The 24,333-nt window shown below is 38.7% G+C and overlaps 1 protein-coding gene across 1 annotated transcript; it reads left to right on the top strand.

Moving 5' to 3' along the window:
* The first annotated feature begins 2,427 nt into the window (after positions 1 to 2,427).
* LOC116719436 (neuronal acetylcholine receptor subunit beta-2-like) lies at positions 2,428 to 17,504 on the top strand. Its single transcript, XM_032561950.1, has 8 exons — positions 2,428 to 3,013; positions 6,848 to 6,993; positions 10,358 to 10,402; positions 10,491 to 10,600; positions 10,744 to 11,270; positions 12,539 to 13,017; positions 14,146 to 14,291; positions 15,376 to 17,504. Exons 1-8 carry the CDS (start codon positions 2,968 to 2,970, stop codon positions 15,389 to 15,391), a joined length of 1,515 nt encoding a protein of 504 aa, XP_032417841.1. The 5' UTR covers positions 2,428 to 2,967; the 3' UTR covers positions 15,392 to 17,504.
* The last annotated feature ends 6,829 nt before the right edge of the window (positions 17,505 to 24,333 follow it).

Raw genomic sequence — 24,333 nt, 5'->3', positions numbered from 1 at the left:
GCATCTTCAGTTTGTCACAACATCCCACTCCTGTCAGCATGTCTGTGAAACTCAAATCCACATTTCCACATTGCAATCTCCAACCCTCAAACTGAGGCTTTTGTCAGCAAGCTAACCTGAGATTATTTCTAAACAATTAGCAGGTTGACCTGCAACCGACCTTTGCATTACTGCTTTTTAAACTCGGAGTGACTAACTGCTGTGACCAACAGTTGATTGGAAAAAAGAAAGGAATGACAGAGGAAGGAAAATACTTGTGTTATCGCTGAATTGTTAAGGCTTTCCAAGTTGCTTTAGCTGCAGCCTCAGTGAATCAACAACAGTTTACACAGGTTTTGCTTTGCATTGTTTTTCACAGTTGCTATTAGGCTTACTACTTGTCCACATTTTTTCAACCATACCTTTTTCTTCCACTGAAGTTTTTCATTGTGTCTTTTATGGATAACCCTCCTCATATAAAGTGTAAGTGACCGAAATCTGGAAAGCTGCAAGGTCACCGATTTACTGCACACTTCTGTTTACCATATAAAAAGTCATCGGTCTTATGTAATATTTCGATTTTTATTGAAACTAAATTTAGTTTTTATAAGCTGTAAGCCAAGATAATCAAAATTAAATAAGTATCTTAATTGTGAGAAATGAATCTAGAAAATATAAGTGTTACTTTTTAAAGTGAAGGACAAAAAGGCATGTTTTCTATGCAATTCTAAACTACTGAGATGCACATATATTCATATGTATGTCAATATAAAACTATTATTATATTTAGAACATAAAACAGAACAGACCAACTAAACAAAAAAAAAGAGAGTAACAAACATAAATCGTTACTGTTGTAGCTACTCACCTGTTTTATGTATTGATTGGTAGCAAATGCATTGTGTCCTGAGTGTAAGGCGACAGAAATGGCTCCTATTATCTCTGCTCTTATTTCTCACCCCGAAATCTGCACGGATGAGTGGAAAGTGATGATGGAGAAGGAGACTTAGTGAGGGAGTGTGCTGTGAACTGCTGTGAAATGTGGCAACCTTGTGCCAGTTAACTTGACTGAAGCAGACACGGATTTCCATTAAAGCAGATTGAAATCTCCACTGGGCCGTGTAAAGGCTGGTTATGTGGTCTCATCCGTGATGGATATATGCACATGCAAACTACGTCAATAAAGTCACCCAAGTAAATCTTCCGTTTCCTGTTCTGAAGGTGCGAATCTTGTGTTTCCATTAGCATTAGAAAAAGAAAGAAAATTTGGAAAAAGCAGCATGAAAACACACCTTATAATCAAGACGAGCCTGTACTTTTGAATCCAAGATGTTTTATCCAGGAGTCACATATGCAGAATAGGTCTAAAGAAGGTCCAGAACTTTCTGCTCCAGTCTGCTTTGTGCCTCTGAGCATGCTTAAATGGTGAATGCGAATCTCCTCATTGGCTCCAACAAAGAGTTTAAGTTATGAAGAACTGACCCAGGCATGATCCACTCCTACTGGCTCAAAAGTAAACCAACTTCTGAAGAAAGAATGGGACTCACCTTTACTGACTGATCAAGTTCTGAACAGTCCTGATAATGAAAAGCCCCCAAAAGGGAACCAACCCATCCAACTATTGGCAAATGAACCCAAATGTCTCTCAAGCTCCTGGCAAGTATAATGGTGAGTAAGATAAGCCGGCACATAGATCAATTAGTCTCACATGCTATTTTCATATCAGGACTTCAGAACTTGGACTGCCTGGTGGTCTAATTGTAACACTGTTGCCTTGTAGCAAAACGGTCCTGAGTTCAAATTCCAACCCGGGGTTTTTCTGCATGGAGTTTGCTTGCGTGGGTTTTTCCTGTGTGAGTTTTTCCGGATACTCTGGCTTCCTTTCACTGTGAATACACACGACTGATTTAGTCAGTGTAATTTGTCCCTAGACGTGTGTGTGTGTGTGTGTGTGTGTGAATTGGTTGTCTCTTCTGTGTGTCCCTGAGGAGGACTGACCGCCTGTCCAGAGTCTACCCCACCTAGACATAGGCACCTGCCCCCATTCATTCATGCATGAATGAATGGATTAAAAGAGAGAAAAACTAACTGCTCCAGAAACAACTTGCTGGGCTAAACATCCTCTGAACTGGATTGTTGAACCTTTATCAAACAGAAAAGAGACTGATGTGAGAAAATATTAACCTTTGTTACCACAAGGCTAGTGACTCATCCTCCTTTTTAGATTTGATGTTAATAAATCTAAAAATTAGTTTTTACAAAAAAGCTCTGTAGAAGATAATCTAAATTGCTAGATTCCTTGCAAATGTCAAAGTTGTAAATACACACACATGCACAAAAAACCCCTTAAAGTCAAATCGGGACTCTGCTCATTCTGAGTGAGCTCAGTCCACTCAGTGAGTCTCAGTGAGTTTGACTCCAAGCGGTAACAGACAGACCGCCAGCGATAGCTGAAGCGCGCTCCCGGTGCGCGCCGCGGTTCCAGCGGGCGCGCACCAGAGGCTTCATCAGAGATCTGCAAACTTCCGCCGGTTGAAGGTGGGTCAAGTCACAGAGAAAGAAGTTTGCTTTTGACATTTCTGGAGACAACAGCGACGCCAAAGTGGATCTCGTCTATGACTCTTTGATCTGGATCGACGTTGTGACAGTGGCTGCTTGCGGCGGAAAAAAATAAAAAATAAAATAAAAATACAGCGTGGCTTTTGACGCTCTGAGATAAAACGACCACAATGTGTTTTTTGACAATCAATTTTTAGGCTGTGAACCTTTTTGTCTCCATGTTCCCATGTTTTCCTTTTTCCTTTTTTAATCTTCTAAAAAATTCAAGAATCTAAAACCGGACTAGTTGCTCTAAAACTGTAGGAAAGAAAATCCTTTTTCATCGCGATGGACTACACAGATTGAATTTTGTCATTAAATGGACTTAAATTTCTTCTTTGAAGAGCAACGTCGGAAAGTAACAAGTTTGTGCAAGGAAGCGGGAAGGAGATGACACCCAGCCCTTTATTCCTGGTCCTCATTCTGTCGCTTACAAGTAAGTTATGTTCGATTCCTTGCATTTAAGCGTGAAACTTTACGATGAAAAACATGCATTTAGATTCCAGAGCGTTCAGACTAGCAGCGTTTTAGTGGGGAATTCATTCAGTGCTGTGATCCGAGGGAGGAAATAGACGCTGTCCATGGTGCTGATGTCAATGTAAGCACACAGATCTCTGGACTACTTCAGATATGACCGACGTGCTTTCCCCCTGCACACACACACACACACACACACACACACACACACACACCCACACACACACGCACACACACACACACACACACACACCCACACACACCCACACACACACCCACACACACACACACACGCACCCACGCCCACCCACACACGCACACACACACCCACAAGTTTGTACATGAACGATGTTCGGATTCTGCTTCTTTAAAATTGTACCGTAGCCTTGATTTGCACAAAAATCCCTGACTTTGAGTTTTTGTCAGTTTTTAATAATAAAAAAAACAAAACATAGACACTGAGGCAAGCATTGTGGGACATACTGTTCAGTTTTGAATTTCTTTCTCTTTCTTCATCATTCATTTAATAACTTTTTTACACTTTCTCATCCTTTTGGCTAAAGAAATGCTTTCAGCCACCAACTTCAAGAGCACGGTTTTAAAACTGAGACACTATTCGGCCATTTAAACAAAAACAAACACATGTTTTAAAAGCCTACATTCCAATTAATCGATTATTGCTGCGGCATCATTTCCCAGTGGAAAAAAAAAATCTACATGGTTTGTTTTGTGTTTATTTATTCTCACATTGACAAACTATCCTTTAAACAAAATCATCCTGGTTTGAAAGAATATCTGTAAGCCAGTCCATTATTTGATTGAATAATTTAATCTTAAAGTCGATCTCTGTGGATAGAAATGTTTCATTAATAACCAACGACTGCCTTGGTCTGTGTGGTATAAATAGAAAATGATGCAGAGGTCAGTTTCTTTTAGCCTCTGGGTTGGAGAAGTAGCCATAACACACCAGGCCACCATGCACTGGATGAGGTAAAAGAAATATTCAGAGCTCATTGTAAGACAGCATATACAGGCCCATTGGTTGGATAAGAGTAATGTCATAAAAAATGTTTTTTTCCTTTTAAACTGGATCATTGTGTTTAATCAGACGAGACGAAGATTAAGCTTTTCAGCAAGAAACACTTCAGGTGAGTCTGGTATAAAACAAGGGATGAAAATGTGTAAACACCTCATGTCCATCATTAAGCCGGTGAAGATGCTGCTGCAATGGCATTCTGGCCTCTTTTAAGGCATTATGAGAAAATATTTTCATGCAAACAGGAAAAACTTGACCATAAGCTTAAGATGAGTTGCCATTAGGTCTTTCAACAGGACTGTTATCCCAAACAAAAACCTTTTTCATTTTCATTTAGACCTCCTCAAAAAGACATTAGAAGAAATAGACTGAGAGATTAAAGATCCATCTTGCTAAGTGTTGTCCTGTTGGCGAAAAGGGATTTGCACAAAGTATTAGCGGCAGAATTTCCAACAATTCTTAAGCCATTACTAAAAACAATTATTTCCTAACTTAATTTTTAATTGAAACTCAAGGTTGGGTAACATCTGTCTCACTCTCGTTTAGAGATATTTTCTTCCGTCTGCCTGGAAGATTGGGCAGTTGTTGTGTGCAGACTCTAAAAATATTCAAAAGTAAAAGCAGATGTGCTGTTTGAATAATTCACTGAAGGCTACTTTTGTTCATGTATCCAAGAAAGCCCCGTGTCGTTTCTCTCAGAGAACACGCTTGAGTGGCTCTCTGCTTCAAAAGAATCTCTTTGTTAATAATCTGCCCTGGATTCTTGTTTTGTGGAGTGTTGTGATTTTGGCTTCTTTTATCACTGAACTGTCACATTTAGCATTTTCCTCCGGGTCAGAATCAAACAGCGAGGACATTTTACCAGCATAAATGAATAAAATAGACAACTCACTACAGTTGATGTAAATATAACAGAAAAAAACGTGGTTAAGCATCATTCTATTGGATCCATCAGGATACATATTCTCTGTAAACAAGGTTTTACATATTTTATAGGATGCAATACTGTACAACTCAGAGAGACTGAGCAGCCTTCTGTGTCCTTTACAGTGTTGCTCCCTGTGTTTGCATTTCCTTAAAGGCCAGAAGATTGGTGCTGGACTAGTGTTGCGTAATTGTATTTGGCACCAGTGCTCATTCAGAGCGGCAGTGTTTAATAGCAACTGTGGTGAAATGCACAGATTAAGAACAGTAGCACTATAACTTCACTGATTCTGTCCTTCTGTGCTGCTTTAAGGCATTTGAAGCCACATGCGGCAGAGTAATAAGTACTGAACAATATTTATATTTTAATCTGCCTTTTGATACAAAATTCACAGCGGATGTCTCTAACAGCCAAGGCAACCAACAAATACAATCAAATCAAAACAAGTAAGTCCACAAATCATGTGTTTAAGAAAGTGAAATGGAACAGGAAATACGTGTTGAACACTTATTTATTTAAATGTCTCAATATTGTGTAATTCAAAATCATTTTTCTGATAATGACGACTTCAAAAAATCTAGCATAAAGATCAATGCATCGCTCAGGTGGGATTTTGACCCAGTCTCTATAAAAAATGCTTTAATCCGGGATGTTCTTGGTGTGTCTTCCTTGTAGTCCCATTTCAGTTCTTTTCATATATTTTAAATGGGATTCAAGACAGATAACCAGCTGGGCCATTCACTTTACATCAGGCTTTTATCATTCAACACAGAAAGTCTGAGAGAACTTCATCCAACCTGATGGCCATTTTTTCAGTAAAAACCTCTCCGGGAATCACACTGTTGTTGCAAAACTTAAAGAAATGGGGACAATAAAAGTTGTGCAAAAAAAAAAAAAAAAGTAAAGATTGCAAGGGCATCTCTTTCCATGCAAACAAAATATAAAGAAATGGGAGATAACTCAGCTTTTGCTCAGTATTCTAGTCATGTTAGGATAGAGTCTAACTTACGTCATCCTTAAGTTTAGCCCGACTTTCCCTCTGCAAGCGGTACAGCAAACTATTTGTCCTTTTGAGTTGAAATAAGCTGAAAACCAGTTGTTTCATTTAGCTTTAATGCATTTATTCGCCCCATTTGAACTGAAACAAATAACACCCAGTCTGACATAAAAGTTGAAACGGCATGGTGCATCTGTAACAAGAACATCTGCGCTCGCTGCACGCAATCTACTGAATAAAAAGGGAGACCGTTCATGTGGCACAATGAAGCAAGCCATCTAGATATTTAATGCCCGCTTTGCTATTGTAAGTTTGCTTGACAATGGAGGCACGATGACAGCAAATGTCATGAGACGAAAAAAAAAAAAAATGCCTCCAAGTTATTCTGGGCTCTATTTTTACATAACCAATCATTTAAAGTTGTGCAAACACAAAGCTTCGAGAGGTTGTCTCATAGGATGCATGACTGGATTTCTGTTTGCTGTTTTTTTTTCTTTGAGAGTTTGCAAAATGCTCAGCCAATCACATTGACAAAGCAAACGAGAACATGGTGTAATAGTGATAAGGTTAGGCATTAATAGCTTTATTGTTCACATCCAACTGGCATCTAAACACATGAGAGAAGCAAATTCAGTTGTTTCTTTTGGTAAAATGAAGCTTCCTGACGTTGTGGTTCAAGCAAATGGCATTTATTCATCACATTAATTATTGATTGACTGATGTAATGTTCTCACATGAGCTTGTGTCTGTTTTTCTAATGGCTGATTTAGCCTGCAGCCACGTGAAATTAAACACACTCGGAGTGCATTTGCTGCTTGTGCTTTTCTGCCTGCAGACAGCAGAGCAGAGAATGCTGAGGAGCGGCTGGTGAACCACCTGCTGGGACCGGAGCGCTACAACAAGCTGATCAGACCTGCGGTGAATAAGAGCCAACAGGTCACCATCTCCATACAGGTTTCTCTGTCGCAGCTCATCAATGTTGTGAGTATAGTTTATGATCCGCGATAATCGTCAAAATTGGGTTTTGGGGCCAGTTTTATTGAAGACCGACTATAATATTTCAGCTACAGTATGAAGTTTTCATACAGTGCTTTTGCAAACATTTTTATACCCCTTCAACTTTTCTCTAATTTTTCGCTTAAACTTTTCATGTCGATAATGTGAGATTTAAGGAAGACAAGTTTTTTTAGACATGAAAATTTATGCTGGCTCTTATTTAGCTCCTTTTTTTTTATCATGATACTGCCAAACAAAATCTGGTGCAACTTAACAAAGAAAACTGCCTCATGAGGAGCAAAGGAACCTCAGACAGGTTAGAGACACGGCTGTGGAGAAGTTTAAAACATGCAGTGAAAAAAAAAAAAAGATTCTGTGGTGAAGTAAATTTAACAAAACTGAATCTGTGAATAAAAATTCAAGTTAGTGTCTTTACACAAATATATCTAGTGGTCCAAAATATTTATTCAAGATACATGACATTGTAATATTTTTCAGAAAATGCACTAAGATCCTATCTTTTTAAGTTTATCCACAGAACAAAAAACAATCTTGTTATCTTTATGGTGTTTCATTCGGTATTTCAAAACACCAAATACCCATAAGAGTGTTTCAATCAAGCATTTTCTTTTTAAGGGTTGTTAAGGAATTACAACATACTCACATTTATTAAGTTAAGATTTTACAGTGTACTTGCAAATTTCATTTACTACATTAAAAAAGTTTTGTAATTTATACAAAGTTCAGCTTTGTTTAATCTTCCTGACAAAATTAAGTTCACTTTATTTGGATTTTCTTTTTCATGTCACAACATAAGTAAGTACTTTGAACAAAGAACAGTCTTGCTTGATAAACATGAATAAATTATACAAACAGTTGCCTTTTTTAAGACTAGGGCAGAATATTTTTATCAGTGTGTTTTGGTTATAAAACAACATCTCAAACTGTGGACAGTTCTCAGAGAGCTGTACAATCCTTGTTCTGAAAAACCTCCAAGACATCGCCGTCTTGACAGACTCAGCGCTCCAATGAGACCAGAAGCCAAGAGGCGATGGTAAGGCTGCAATGTAAACCAGTATTTTAATATGTAAATTGGATTTTTAATTTTACTACTCCTTACCTCATCTGTAAAATTTTCCAGATTTCCACAGAATGGGTCACCCTTTGTGAAGGAGAGCTAAACTTTACTTCAGTGGATCCAGATTTTTCAACTAGAGGCGATGCTGGGTCAAAAACCCATAAATTGGGCTTTAATTTGGTGACATGACGGCCGATCCTTTTATATCATCCAACATAAGGCAGCATTGTGAGAAAACTGTAGCAGAAAGGGCTCTGCTGTTTTTATTTTTTAAAACCCTTTGGGCTCTGAGCAGACAACTTCCCAATGTCTCTGATGCCATGCATCTTTAATCAGCTGCTCTCCCTGAGCCCATCTTACACCGAGTCACTTGGACCCAGAGAGGCTGCTGAGCGTCTAATTTCCAGACGAGAACTGACTGCAACATTGTTTTTGCTACTAAAAATGTGAGCTTATCATTGTTAACACAAGTAAAGAGAAGAGGAGTGGAAACCAATTTTAATCGGCTCTTTTACACTCTTGACTTTGGTGGAATCCATTTGGTTTTTTGTGAAACAAAACATCAAACTGAAAAAGTATAATTTGATATTAAGATAATTCATCCTCCCACTACATCATTACACCATGTCTGATAGATTTTTGTTTAATATATTGGAAATGCACCTTACCAGACAACTAGAGTTTCTGTTGTTTCTCAGGAGGCTCCACTGCACTATGAAGAAAAAAAGTGAAAAATATAAATTATGGTGTGAGATGAGTGATTATGCAAAACTGACCTAGGCTATATCTTCAGTATGAAATAAAGCTTAATTAACAGACTCTGTGCTGCTTTACTAGTTGTAGTTGATGAGATCTCTGTAACAAACCTACACTGTTTCTGTATCTGTCTGCTTAGATATTTATCTAATATTTAGTAAAAACCCTTTTCTCTCTATAATAAACTCATTTGATTTAAATAGCTACATAGATTTCATGGCATAAAATCTAACCACTGCTCCATCACGTGAACCCGTGTTGCGTCAGTGAGGGTCATTTACATGTTTAGAAAATATGGTTACATTGCATTAACTGGATTTTACCCCCCACACACACACACACACACCCACACACGCACACACGCCCACACATAATCATTTTATAACAAAAAACCCCAGTAAAATAATGATGGAGATGTGATGTGATCATACAAACATTCAAACTCTGCATCATAGGGTCTCAGTAAAAAGACTCGCGGGTTAGATGAAGTGACAGCTTGAAGTTGCCGCTGGCTGGGAACAAGTGTGAGTCTTCTTGCCCGTCTCTTTGAGTCTTCCCAGTGACACGTGACTGACACGTCGAGGTCGAACAGCTACAGCCCATTTGATTTTTGGATGGGCTGCAAACCCGATGCAGAACAAGAACTTGCAAGAATGCAAGGCAGAATTTGTAGACACATTCTTTTATTTGGATGTCTGGGTTTTTGTAAAACTGAATGAATCATTGATGGTCCATCTGGGCTGTGAGGTGGTTATTTTATTTTTTTTTGTTTTTTACCAACCTTGCTCATCCTGAGAGTACATTTTCTGCGTGTTCCTTTTTTGCAAAGAGATGAGGTTGGATGGAGAACATCTGCTAACAGTGATCTTCAAGTGGAAAGTGAGGCCCTGTAAATCATTAATATGTTTAGAGGGCCCAAAGAATATAATCCAGACTACCTGATGCTGCCTCTGTGTTCCTTGTTGGGATGATGTGCTTAGCCCAGTGTGCGGAATAGGATTCCTTTATCCAATATGCTTTGTATGCAGATCAAATAGTTCAGTTTTTCTCTCATCTGTTTGATTGTCTGGTTACCTGTGGTTGTAATGTACGAAACATTAATTGAAAACCAACTGAACAAGAGCATAGAGTTAACACAAAGTGTCCGCAAATATACTGTTTTCTTAGTTTTAATTTTTTTAATAATTAAGGAAATAATTTATTTTAAGTTTGAGAGATCATTGCCAGACCCCCCTACTTGATGTTTCATGATTCTGACCTAAACTTAGAAAACAGTTGCTATGAAACACAGTGAATAAGCTTACAGTGATGTTATGAAAAACTCTAAATTACTCTGTGTTTGAACTATTAAAAAAAAAAAAGGTATTTCGACATCAAACAGTTTGTGACTTAGTGCTACGGTGAGTTGGACTTTCACATATTTTGCTAAAAGGTGCTTAAAGTCGACCAGATAAACTAAAAAATGGCAGAAATCCAATCAATGTTTAAGATAAATGATTTTTTTTGTTTCTGCAGAATGAAAGGGAGCAGATAATGACCACCAATGTGTGGCTGTTTCAGGTACTGTGCAGTCTTTCTCTAATTCCCTGTCTGCATCACAATTCATACATTTTTGGTTTGCTGATAAGAGTGCTTGCTCTTTCCATAGGAATGGAATGACTACAGACTGAGATGGGACCCGGAAAAATATGAAGGCATCAAAAAACTGCGAATACCTTCCAAACTGATCTGGCTTCCTGACATAGTACTTTACAACAAGTGAGTAGGTGGAAAGCGTAAACTGATAAAATGAGCTGAAGGTGCAGAGAAAATGTGAAAATGCATTTAACCGTGGCTGTATTGTTGAATGGACAGATTGTTCACTGTTGAATATTTGTGGCCAATCTCTAAACATATCACAGTGCTGACGGAGTGTATGAAGTTTCCTTCTACTGCAACGCTGTGGTCTCCAACACGGGAGACATCTTCTGGCTCCCCCCAGCCATCTACAAGTCCGCCTGCTCCATCGAGGTGCAGAACTTTCCCTTCGATCAACAGAACTGCACGCTCAAGTTTCGCTCCTGGACGTACGACCACACAGAGGTGGACCTCATCCTCACCAGCGATTTCGCCAGCCGGGACGACTTCACGCCGAGCGGGGAGTGGGACATCGTCTCGCTCCCGGCACGCAAAAACGAGGACCCCAGTGACATCACGTACCTTGACATCACTTACGATTTCGTCATCAAGAGGAAGCCTCTGTTTTACACCATCAATCTGATCATCCCGTGCGTGTTGATCACGTCATTGGCCATCCTGGTGTTCTATTTGCCTTCGGACTGCAGGGAGAAGATGACGCTGTGCATCTCGGTGCTGCTGGCCCTCACCGTGTTCCTGCTCCTGATATCAAAGATAGTGCCACCCACCTCTCTGGCAGTGCCACTCATAGGTCTGTGAAGTTTGTGTTTGTTTGCTGCTCATGGGACGGATTCAAGGCCAGACGAAACTCGCTTTTTAGAGTTCTGATAACTGTAAAAACCAAATTATCATCTGGTGTTTTATAAAATGTTTTTGTTAAAATTGATGTGTTAAAAAAGTAATCTGAATACTTTACATCCTTAGAGGTTTTTAGAAGCACTGACTTCAGCAAAGAGAAACCTTATCTATGTTCAGGGGCTTTTTACACCTGACTAAACCAACACCACAATCTTAAAACTCTTCCAGAATATGGATGGCCTTTGCAGAGTGTTACAGTGGTGGTTTCATGTATTTTTGAGGCACATATTCCTTTTTTTATAGCACAGTCAAGTAACTATGTTACCTTCAGTTGTTATAGAAATGCTGTATATAACAACCGTGACTTAGAAGAAATTTGACTTTGTAATTTGACACCTTGAAATTGGGCCTCTGTCTCTTTAAGAAGCTCCTGCCTTTCTTAAAGAGAGGAGAACAAGAAAGAGAAAGAAAAAGCACACTAATGTTGGAAGTGGAGGCATAACTAATTCTTAAAGAGAAATTTAAAACATCCTGTTCCAGATGTTATACCCATAGTGGTTTTTTTTTCTGGAAAGCATCAGTCAGCGTTATTTTCTGCAGTAATTAGAGAAAATTTAACATAGTCACTTCCTAAATACTGAAAAGAGGTTCTCTAGATTTCACAGAATCAATAAACTTTTACAAAACAATGGAGGTTCTGAAACTGTGGAGTGTGAAAGAAACCAAAAAGCTGCTTCATGGGGGCTGTGAGAACGGACACTGCCATTATTTAGTTTGCAATAACATAAAATCAGCAAATTCTTAATCTTGTTGCATTTAATGAAAAAGGAATGTAACAGTATCCAACATAAAATACATGTAAATGAAACATGGACAGACACTTTTTCTGAAATAGGTTCTGTATTGAGTGTTTGTTGTCAGGAAGCTGCAGCTGGCTTGTAGACTTAGCTCATATTTCCAAGATCGAGATCGGAAAGTGTCATTTAAAATGATTTGTTCATGAGCTAATTCCTTGTAGCTTAACACACATAGGATTTATGTTCTTAGATATAATTACTTTTCAATTATGTATGTATAATTCATGTTTTAAAGTCTTTGAATCCTGTCAGTCAGGAAATACGCAGTGTGGGTTGAGAAGCTTAGCCCTCGACCTACACATTAGTATACAGTAGATGTACTAATATGTCTTTGTTTTACCCCTTTTTTCTGAACATTTTCCAGGTAAATACTTGATGTTCACCATGGTGCTGGTCACATTCTCCACTGTCAGTACGGCCTGTGTCCTCAATGTGCATCATCGCTCCCCGTCTACCCACTACATGCCAGACTGGGTCAAGCACCTCTTCTTGGTTCGCCTTGCAAACCTCCTGCTCATGAGACGCCCGGGTTCCTCCAACGTCCACAATAAACTACGCAAAAGGCTCACCAGCAGGAACCCCGTCAGTAAAAGCAGCTTCCACAGCGCCGCAGGCAGGAGGCAGCACTCCGACGCCAGACTGGGAGGAATCCCCACAGACTGCAACTCTTTCTACGTTAACGAGGATTCGGCGTACAACTGCTGTTGGAAGATGGGTGATGCCCGGGACTCCCCCGACTTTGTGAGGCCGACAGCGGCGCAGTTGGATGCAGAGCTGGAAGAAGCAGTGGATGGAGTGAAATATATCTCTGAACACATGAAGATGGAAGATGGCAATGAAGGGGTGAGGAGCTGAAGTACAGAGAAATAAGGAGAGATAGAATGAAAATCATCATTAGATCACCAGCCCCTCTCTTGAAGCGTGACAGCAGCTGAATAAGAGAAGAAAAAACAGATTTTGATGTGTGATATATTAGATCTATAAAGACTGACTCTCTAAACATACAGTGTTTACAGTGCCTTGAAATAATATTCCTACTTCCTGAACTAATTTTTTTTACATCACAACCTCAATGTATTTATATGGGCTACCCCACAAAAAATAGTATCAAGCAAAGTTGGGGTACATCTGGCATTTTTTGGGGGGTGAGGGAGATTTTTAAATATAAATTTGAAAAAAAAATTATAGGAAAGTTTAAAGTATGGTTGCATTATAACGTTAGAGGCAAAATCATAAAACTTTGCTGTAACTTTAGTAAAAAGTAATGAAATCCAAAAGCATGCCACACATTTCAGGTTTTCACTTCTAAACATTTTGTAACTCATGTGTAATTTTCTTTTCACTTCACAAAGGCACTATGTTGTTTCAATCTATCACATAAATTTCTAATAAAATATATCTTTATGCATACTGGTAAAAAGTTGAAAAAGCATCAGTTCCTTTCCATGATGCTGTGATTTTGTTCATTTCAAAGTTTCAGGCTCTCTGCGAACCTTTGAACAGTCAAAATGATTAAAGTGATGAATAAAAATAGAAATCTGGTCTTTATCACATCTAAGCTGATTTACCAAGGAGCTAGCACCGACCCCTTTTCTGTGGCCTTGGGTTTTTGAACTTTCCTTTCAACCAGCATGTTATCCAGCCACAGTTGATCATGACAGATTTTTTTTTATCCAGCCTCTTAATATCAGTCATATGTTTTATAGCTAAAAATATTTTTGGCAACATACCTAAAAGCCTTCATAACATCAGATGTTCAAACTCCTGTTAGTCTGTTTTTCCTATCTTATAAACATCTCCAAAGAGAGTTATATGTTTAGAGCAAGTATTTTAAAGTAATGTTAAAAACAGACAAATTGTTGGGGCAAAAATGTATTAAAAAAAAGTGACTTCAGGGTGATTGGTCTAAAACATATGGATTATGTTACAATGAACCTGCCACGACTTTTGACTTTCTGATATGGCTTCCAGATCATCGAGGACTGGAAGTACGTTGCCATGGTGATAGATCGCCTCTTTCTCTGGATCTTCATCCTGGTGTGTGTGGTGGGAACTCTGGGACTCTTCATGCAGCCTCTCTTCCAGAGCTACAACACGCCCACAGCTGATGACACAGAGTAAGTCAGGCAGACGGTGAGACACTCATTCAAATGAACTCTGACATAATTTCTAACTAGCAAAAACTCCAGTTAAAGTGGCTTAAAATCAAATTAAATGACAAAGTGCTTTGAGTCTTCAAAGTGAGTAACAGTTCATCATTAGATTTAATTTCCCCACTGATTCCTAAATATTTATTTCTTCAGATAATCCATTTTATGACTGATGTGGGTAGTGGTATGAAGGAGTAAAAATGACTTATAATAGTTGTAAAGTTGCATATCAATGGACTATGAATGCATAATGATTAATTTAACACATGGTTTCCAATTTTGTTAAACATTTCTTGTCAGTCATCTTCAGTGTCTTATCAAAGAATTCAACCTGTTGCTTTTTTCACATTTTGTCATGTTCCATACACAACATTCAATGTGTTTTTATTAAAATGTTATGTGATGAATCGACAGTAAGTATTACACAATTGTGAAGTAGGATCAAGTTTTTACATAAAACAACAAAAAACATTGATATATTTAGTTGTCTTTCATGCAACAGAGGCAAGAGGAAAGCCGTTGCCGGAGAAACAAAACAGATCCAATCTAATATTTACGATAAGTTATGGACTGTGTGAAATAAAAACGAAAAACGGGATGCTTTCAAATTAGACAAATTGAACTTTTCAGCCCACATGCCAAACAATGCAGATGGAGGAAGGCTAACACTGAACTACAGAACTACAATAGAAACATTTTAGATAAAATATATAATCATGTCATTCAAGGTCCAGACCTAAAGCCAATACAAAATCTTTGACTAGACTTGACAATTGATGTTGACAAAATATCAAAGCAGTTGAAGAAGCAAAGAAGAATGGCCTAAAACAAAACTGTTTTTATGTTTTGGTAAAATCAAAAGTCTCGCAGGTGTAATTGTCACATTTAATATTTCATTCGCAACTCAGTAGAAAACATTCAAACAGTACCATTCAAGGCATTCTTTATTTCAAATACTCCCAGGAATATCTTACTTGAAGTGTTTTTTTACATAAAATGTTATATATAGAGACATGAATGCATTTATCAAGCTGTGTTTTTCTCCCTGCAGATATGGAGATTTCTAGGATTTCTGTGGCACAGAAGAGAAAACAGTCAAATCAGCATCAAAAGAAGAAAAGAAGCTGAACACTTGTCAAACATAATTCAGCTGCTGCTGGTCAGATCGGATGTGCATTCAGCCTGATCTGGGCAGCCTGCTGCACTTGTTGAATTTGCAATGTTGGACTTTAAATGTGAACCAGTGTTTGTGCGAGGATTGAAGCTTGATCACACGTCCAAGAGGAATGACAGATTTTACAACTCTTTTCTGTCCAATTGATGAATACACCTACTACCGACTACTACCGACTACTACCGACTACCGACGACTTTAGGACAGATTTTGATATTTTTGAACCACTGTGAAAGTTTGGACTGGGTTCAAGTCAATGACAGACTGGTATATTCACACTGTGGCACTTGTCAAGTCATCTGCCATCTGCTGCATTGCTCATATGGAAACTCTCTGAACATGTAAGCCTATTGTTCAAGGTGAGATGACGCAGTGAATAATTATTTCTCTACCCACTCCATTCAAACCAATATTTAATGACACACAACTGGAACATTGTGTCTTTTTCACCTTTCTTTCTTTATTATAAAACTATTGTTCCACTGTCCCCTTAGTGAGTGCTTCATTTCCATCGTCTGTCCTACTTTGGATGTTACTTGTTCTGCTGTTGGTCTCCGTCTCTTCGTTTTTCTTCTTTGCTTAGTTTTTTTTTTGTCTGTCTTTCTGTTATTTTTTGTGACATGATATGTCAAAAAGCCTGTCAGACAAACTCGGAGACGACTCAGGAAAACTTCCCCGAAAGACTACATGACAAAAAGTGATGTAAAAGCAGTGAAAGAGTGATTGGTTGCAGCCACCATACCCACAGAGAAACATGTTGGAAGCTGATTTGTGATTTGGGGTTACTTTCTTCAGATTGAACTGGGTTTTTCCTCAAGGTGGATGAAACCCAATCAAGTTTTGTTTTTCCCCAACATTACAGATTTCAGCCAGCGAGCTTAGGAATGAGGGATTTTAGCTATCAGACTCACAGAGACTGAAAGGATACATCCAAACAAAAGTGATGTGTCTGTCATTTGACAGATAGAAAACCTGAAGGATGGAGTGAGGGACTGCTGCCAAATCAAGATGTTTTAAATCTACGAAAAGAAAGAATGATTGCTGAAGCTGAAACTACAGAAATTATTATTTGATGTGCAGCACATTTTTGTAACAAGTTGTGCAGGATGTAGGTCAAATTAAAGACAGAAGAAGTTTTGAAAGGGTCTTGTCTATTCCTTTTGTTTTTTACTTTTTGGATTTAAACAGAGGGTAGATACACTTTTTGGAACGATGCAAATGTACACCCAGGAACAATGTGATGTTACACGTGTAAAATAAGATGATTGAATTTTAAAAGAATTTCCACACTAACTGTGTACTAATACAATATGTTGAATAAAAAAAATCTGTGTTGAAACTCTACAATAATGTGCTGACAAAATGTTTTTACTTTGTTTCATTTGTTCAAAGTGTCCCATGTATAAAACACAAACACGACAGATTTTCATTTGACAAGATTTATGATTAAATCACAATCCCTCTTTGTGCACAAACACTCCATCCTAACATGCTATGACACATGCAGAGTTTTTTAATCTTTACCTCACAGAGCAGGTTTCATATCTGCCGACACTTCTTTGGTGTTAAATGTTGACAGCAGAGTAAATGTAGAAGAGCTGCTGTCACATTAAGAGCCTGGGGGTGAGAAATAAGGGCACATTATGTCATAATGTAATTTCGACAGACTCTGGAAGTATGAGTTGTGACAAGGTGACATTAAACAATGTGTTCAGTGCTCAGGTGGGCAGACAAGGTTGGCAAAAAGTGGCTAAAGTATATTCCTACATTAGAAAATTGAACATAGCGACAAAAATGAAGGCATATGGTGTGTTGCCTTTAACATTCCTGCAGTTGTTTTGTGCAGGTTTTGATTGAAAACGTCAGCGTCAGTCGGCATGTGTGTGAAGGTTTATGAATGTGTGTATAGCTGTTTTCTTCCTGTAGGTGTTAAAATGCTTCACGGGTTTGTCCTGCTCGGTTTTTAGGTTAAAAAAGTGTGTTAATGGTTGAGGTGGTGAGTTGGAATCGACAAAAACAATAAATGTTCTTTGCTCCATTGAAGCCGAGTGCTTTTGTGAGTCTGCGAGCGTCCATTTTCCAATTCATGAACCCAACCAGCTAACCAGGAGGCACTCTATGGTGAAAATAATGACACTCTCTATCTCAGAGCACCCCCTGAAGACAGACAGTTACTTTTAATGCACTGTTGCATGGATGAACACACACTCACACACACACAATGGTCCATGGTATGATTTAAAGGGCCCAAATTCTTTATCTCAGCAAAAGTGGAGCACTGATGTCTGACCTGAAGTCAGCACATCAGCAAAAAACTACGAGTCTCTGCTCTGGTGGACAGTTATCGACCAACCGCATATTTATTGTGGCCCCTCTAGGTTTGTGTGTTCGTATATATATTGTGTGTAAGTGTGTTTGATATCAGCATAAGGTTGGCAGGGGAAGGACACTGACGGATCTTTGTTGCTGTGTGCCAGTGAAAGACGGATTCAGACTTGCTGGGAAAGCCGCATGCTAGATTGTTGCTTTTACTACATTATGATTCTGTTTGAGTTGGCAAATTGTTGCCTGTGTCATTTATCCACGAAAGCAAGGAGTGTTTTCCACACTTGTCTTCTTTACAGTAAAAATGTTTGAGTAACTGGATGTAATAGTTGTTTGTCTGTGATAAGTCAGTTTTGACCTGTTTTGACCACAGAGTAAGCCACAGTTGATCCAATAAGATTTAAATCATACCTCTGGCATTTCCTCTTTAAATCATTTTGTGGCAGGGATTTTGAATAAAATAGTTTATGTTTTGTCTTATTGGAATCTCGGAAAAGCAAGGAAAAACTAACAATGTTTTTTTTTTTTTTGAAGATGACTTCAGCCATAAAAACCTTTAACATTGTCACTCTTCCTCTGGGCCTCCGTAGCACACACAAAAAATGTCTTGTAAGGTCAACAAAAATGGGTTTTAAATAATTTGTTTCATGAAGTGGAAGTTAACAAAATTCAAAAAGATGGAAAAAATAATCTCCAAGTTTTCAATAATATAAGAAAATCACTGATTCATTTTGAAACAAAGGAATTAGATTTTTAACGCCACATAAAAAATACATAAAAGTGCATTTATAGCGCTTAAGGTTTACAGTATAAAAGCCTAATTTGTCTTCCTTCACAGGGCTGCATGGGAAACCCCTGGCAGGAGCTGCAGAACGGAGGTGATGCGTATCTCCCTTCAGATGTCTGGGATGAGACACCGGGTCAGACATAACGCAGAGACGGAGACCAACAGCAGAACAAGTAACATCCAAAGTAGGACAGACGATGGAAATGAAGCACTCACTAAGGGGACAGTGGAACAATAGTTTTATAATAAAGAAAGAAAGGTGAAAAAGACACAATGTTCCAGTTGTGTGTCATTAAATATTGGTTTGAATGGAGTGGGTAGAGAAATAATTATTCACTACATATCCCTTCCAGCATGGGCTCATCTTGCAATCTCCAAAATAAAAAGAGAAAATCACTGAGTCTGAGGTTTCATTCTCTACCTTTTATCTCTGAGAAACAGAAGGAAGGGACGAATTGACGGACACTCCTAAAACAATGTCCAAACTGGAGTACAAATAGAAAGCAAAACTCTTTTTGCTTCAGATACTTTTTTGCACTTTTTCTGCCCTGGAGTCGATGTTGATGCTTGATGCCACACAGCGACCAGGAGATTTAGATTTCTATGTCTTCCACTATGTGTCAGTGTGAGCTGACGTCTGAATCACGCTGGGTAATTTAGATCCCTGTGCTGCTTATGTTGACTAAGGTTGCTCTCCTTAATAAGCATGGTTTTGGACCCTTGCACATACCCCCCTCTTAACCCCACAGCCCCTCATACACACACACACACACACACCCACGCACACATCCTGCGGTAAACCAGAGGGCGCGTCAGATCTGTCAACCTGCACACTGCCTGAGGGTGGGAACAGCATTTCCTTCATACACTCCACCAATCTTGAACACGTGCCAGATTCCATCTTTGTGATCCATTTTCCTTCCTATCTCTTTCTACCCTGTTTAACATCTTCCATTTCCCCCTCTTCTCCTTTTCCTTCCTCTTTTTCTTTCTCCCTGCAGTTTCCTTCTTCTCTTTTGCGTTCTACTGTAAATTGTGTGTGGAGAAACGGGGACTAAAAATATGCCTGTGATAAACCCAATTATCTGTCCTTTTTCACGCTGCACACCCCAACAGCTGAAAACGTGGGACAAGCTGCGTGCAAAATCCAAACTTTTGCTCATTTGTGTGCATGCAGATGTGTACGGTGGCGTTCAGTACACGGACTGCAAAGTTTCCAGCTGCAAACTGATAAAAGCAGGAAAGGGAAAATGAAAAATGATGTGGCACTAGACATGTGCAGCATGTACACATGACATGACAGAAACCCCTCTCTCCCTCTCTCAGATGAGCTTTGTGTGTTTTTGTGGCCCCTGCATATATCGCCAGGTTAGCATGATGACTTATGTCAGTATTTCTCTGGATAACCCCCTTCCAGCTCTACTTGGCATTTGATCTTTCTGCATGTCAGCTGGCGTGTGGGCGTGTGTGGGTGTGTGTGTGTCAGGGTCAGAATGATGTAGTCTTGGATGACCAGAAAGGACAAAACACTGCTCTGAGACGGAAGTTCACAAAGAAAAACAAACATCTCATTTTCTTTCTACTCTGCTCAAATCCCAGTATGCAAAATTCTTCTCTCTTCAAGCATCTGAAAAGTCTTACAGGATGTATTTGTTATATTTGTCAAGAAAATTTACAGTTGGACTTTAGATGTAATTTTACTTCAATATAGACAAGCTAAATTTATTTGAGTGCTTTGGTTATGCTTCAGCAGCATCTCTTTCACAAAAATGCAGCCATCAATTTCCAAACTAATGAGCTTTATTTTAGTCCCAATGCAAAGCTCAGCAATTTCTTTGCATGTTCATGTAAAGATGATTATGGTAAAAAAAATAAATAAATAAATAAAGAAAGAAAGAAACTTGGTGTCGCCAGTTTGATTCATTACCGTTAAAGTGAGAGTGAGCAAACCTACATTTGGACAACATATTACAGACGTCATGACATTTTACTGTCCTGAGGGAAATTCAAAACAAATACAAAAAAAGGAGCGGAAGAAGAAGCACTGAATCACAGAAGTATGAATGTCGACGGGTGTTCAGTTTGCGTTAGGGTTGGAAATATGGTGCGTGCTGCTGGGATGTAAATCATTCTTATGTACGTCTTTACTTTGGTCTGCACAAAGCATCGTAAGAGGCAATAAACTCTGTATAGGCCTGGTGGGCAGAGACAAACAAATTATTGCTTTACTCAGTCAAACAAATGAACATATGCATGGGTGTGTAGGTGTGTGCATCAGGCTGTTAATCCTCTTTTCAGGAGCGAGATTGCTACAAGTGTTTTGATAAAAACACAAAAAGATTTGATCGAGTTTAGGTAAAAAGAAAATAAAAAACCTTACACTAAATTAATCACAGCGGTCGTAAAACACAGGAAAGGGAACAAATCGGCCTTTAGAGTTTAATTTATACCAAGCAGCAACAACTAAGACATTTATAAAACCAATTTCATTTGGCTTAGAATGACTAATTCTTTTACTTTTTTTTTTTTGCACCATCAATATAACAGATTAAAATTTTGGTGTGGTTCCAAATAAGAACAGACTGTGGATGCTATGGACTACAGATAATTGTTTAGATATTGATGACGTTGTCTTGGCTGTTTGTTGCAGTGCTTTCTTTCACTCTGGTTTGATTTCACTAGTCGTGTTTTCCGCCTCCTTTTCACATCTGATCCTCATTTATTAACCATCAACACTGGCACTGTGTTCATGATTTAAACCCTGACTGTGTACAGTGTCTCACTTTGTTCTTTGTTCCAGTTTTGCTATTTTAATTTACCAGGTTTTCTTGCAAGTTTTTCTTATCTCTTCATCATTTTCTTGGATACAGAAATTTCTTGTGCATTTTGAGAGTTTTTGCCACTTTCTTCACTTTCCTTCTTGGCTTGTCTTGAAGTGTTTGGAAACTCATCATCTGCCAATCTAAGGGCTCTCGAACATCACCAGCGTATTGCTGAAATCTAGCCCCTCTTGTGTTCCTCTTGGTTACACTTAATATTCATGTTGAGTGTCCAGGTGAAGTATTTTCAGATCTTTGAGCCACTTCTAGCTTTAAAAAAATAGATCCACAAATCTAGCCAATGTCTAGCATTTTAAGGAGCCAAAAACTAGTAGGGAGTGTGTATACATGTGAGCCAATTTAGTCATTTAGGTAAAAAACCTTTACACCCAAAATATAAAAAAGTTGCATTAATGTGCCGCTTTATTTTGAATTTCAATTCTGAGTCAGTTCACTAATATGTTTCAGGCCTCAATGAGTGAGGGGGGGGGATCTTTACGTTTTATTAAAGGGGCACCTTAAATACATTTCGGAAAACTTAGTTGCTTATTTACTCGTACTAGTTAAGAGAACTGAACAAATTGCCTCTGTATTTCAAAATGTGCTCTAAAACCTTTCAGTCGCCTGTTGTATTTTGTTTAGTTGTGACTGTTGGTAGGATTTCTTCATCCTCCTCTTGTGTATAAGAAATCAGGCTGTTTTCTTCCTGCAAACTGAATATCTGCCATTTATTGCATCAGATTGCAGCAGTTTGCAGGAGAAGACAGTTGTTTGGGTTACCTGATATGATGTGTCAAATGGAGCACTTTTGATTTCTTTTGAGAATCACACTTCCTGCTCTCCCTGTGGCAGACCTAACCTTAGTTCTTCACCACTCCAATGCTGGTATTTCCCTCCTCACCTTCATCATAAAGTCTAGCTATTTACATTCCTGCCTCCTAGAAGCTCTTAGAAACCCCTCAGCCTTTTACTCCATTAAATTCTCCTCAGTGACACAATCATACCGGGGGGGAAAAAACCCCACCCCATCTGGATTTTGTTGCTTAGGGTTCAAAATAAAAGCTCTTCTCTGGGTCATGGGGATGCGGTGCAGATATGTGGGTGTGAATAATTCAGCATGGGCTAAAAGTTCCAGCGAGGCAGATGGATATTTTTATGTGTTGTGTTCAACTAGAGGAAGAAAGATGGCACACATTTGAGCTGAACGAACGAGAGCGGGTCCAGAAGTGTGCCGCAGGTATGCAAAGTGAAAGGAGATGGAAGCACGAACTGTTAAGAAAATCCAACGAAAAACAGGGGACATGAGGATTCGGGACTTAGCTTTCACAACAGATCTGAATTAAACATTTCATGGCAGGACAGGTACTGAGGCATCGTGTTAAAGAGTCCTGGCAGAAACATTGATTTTGAGCCCAGTTCCCCCCTCTTATACTGCTTCTGTAATGTGGCTGGCAAAGATGAGTGTGTCATGACGCCACACTGCGAACACAGCATTCGTCGGGTGGCAACGCAGGAGACATCAAAAGCACATTATCCATGTTGCGCTTGTCCTGTTTTTTTCTTCATCCGTCCTTTTTGTGCAGCTACCGTCTCACTGGATCAGACTGCGTATACTGATTCCTGCTGAACAAAGAGACAGAAAAGACATTGTTTTGATAGTTTTGTCTGTGTTGAAATGAGAAGAAACGGGCAGCTAACTAAGTCCTCAAACAGGGTGATAGATGTGCAATACTAACATTTAGGAATCAGAAATGTTTCTAAGCTACAACCTTAAAGGAAGTAAAAGTTAAAGTCAGAGTCTTTTCTGCAGTTATGGATTTATTTGTGTAGATCTTTAGCCTTTCTGCCTCCAGCAGTCTTAAGACACACTGTAAAATATATTGCTGTCCATCAAGCAAGATGGACAGCAAGCTTTCCATCTTTACCAAACTGCATGTGGAAGAGTTTTGCTTGTTATATAAATAATTTTTAAAAAAATAAGCGAAGTTTATTGTTTCAGGAAGTCTCTTTTTATATTACAGGGTTGTTTTTTCCTACTATGTCCATCTTGGTAGTTAAAGCCTCAAGGTGAAGGAGTGACTCTATAATACCTCTAGTGAACGTTCACCCAGGATTTCTGGGCTGAGTTATTATTCATGTCGCATGTGCCTCGAGAGAGTCAACTTTTACTGGAGGAAGATGACCACAGGCTAAATTATTCGTTTGGAAAAAGACAACATAGCTGCTCAGCTGTCAGCACAGGGTTTGTGCATTTTTAACATGCCATTATTGAATCAAAGTGTGTGTATTTATTGATTACATTTTGTCAGAATTACCTGTAACTCACTAAAGTTCAAATGTTGTTTACAATGCCTTGCAAGTGTACACGTGCTTTAAAGTTTCTCTCCTTTTATCTCATTACAAACATAAACTTCAATTTTTTCCCATAGGTTTTTAGATGAAACCATTACAAATGTATTTGTATTTAGCTCCTGAGTGAATACTTTGTAAAATTTCCCTCACATCACAGCTAGGAATTGTTTTGGGGTGTATCTCTATCAGCTTTTCACATCTAGAGAAGAATATTGCCCTGCCCATGGCACTTACAGATCAGATTTATTCTCACTCATGATGTGATGAGTGAGAATAAATCTCACTCAAAAATGAACCATAGAACCAGACTAAATTGTAGTTCTGGTTCTATGTTTAGGGTAGGCGAACCTCGGTACCAGTCTCAAGTTGTTGGAGCCTCTAACAGGTTTTCTTCAGGATCATTCAGCTGCATCCATCATCCTATCAACTCTGACCTGCTGCCTTGTCACTGCTCAAGAAAAGTATCCCCAGGTCTCACAGTGAGGATGGTGCAGTTTCTTTTTTTCCCAGCAATACTCAGTTTTTCTTAAAAAATGACAGAGGACATACAAA

This window comes from Xiphophorus hellerii, chromosome 5 (genome assembly GCF_003331165.1).
Source record: "Xiphophorus hellerii strain 12219 chromosome 5, Xiphophorus_hellerii-4.1, whole genome shotgun sequence".
Taxonomy (NCBI): Eukaryota; Metazoa; Chordata; class Actinopteri; order Cyprinodontiformes; family Poeciliidae; genus Xiphophorus; species Xiphophorus hellerii.
Note: the sequence above shows the minus strand (reverse complement) of the source record. Positions and strands in the feature narration are given on the sequence as shown.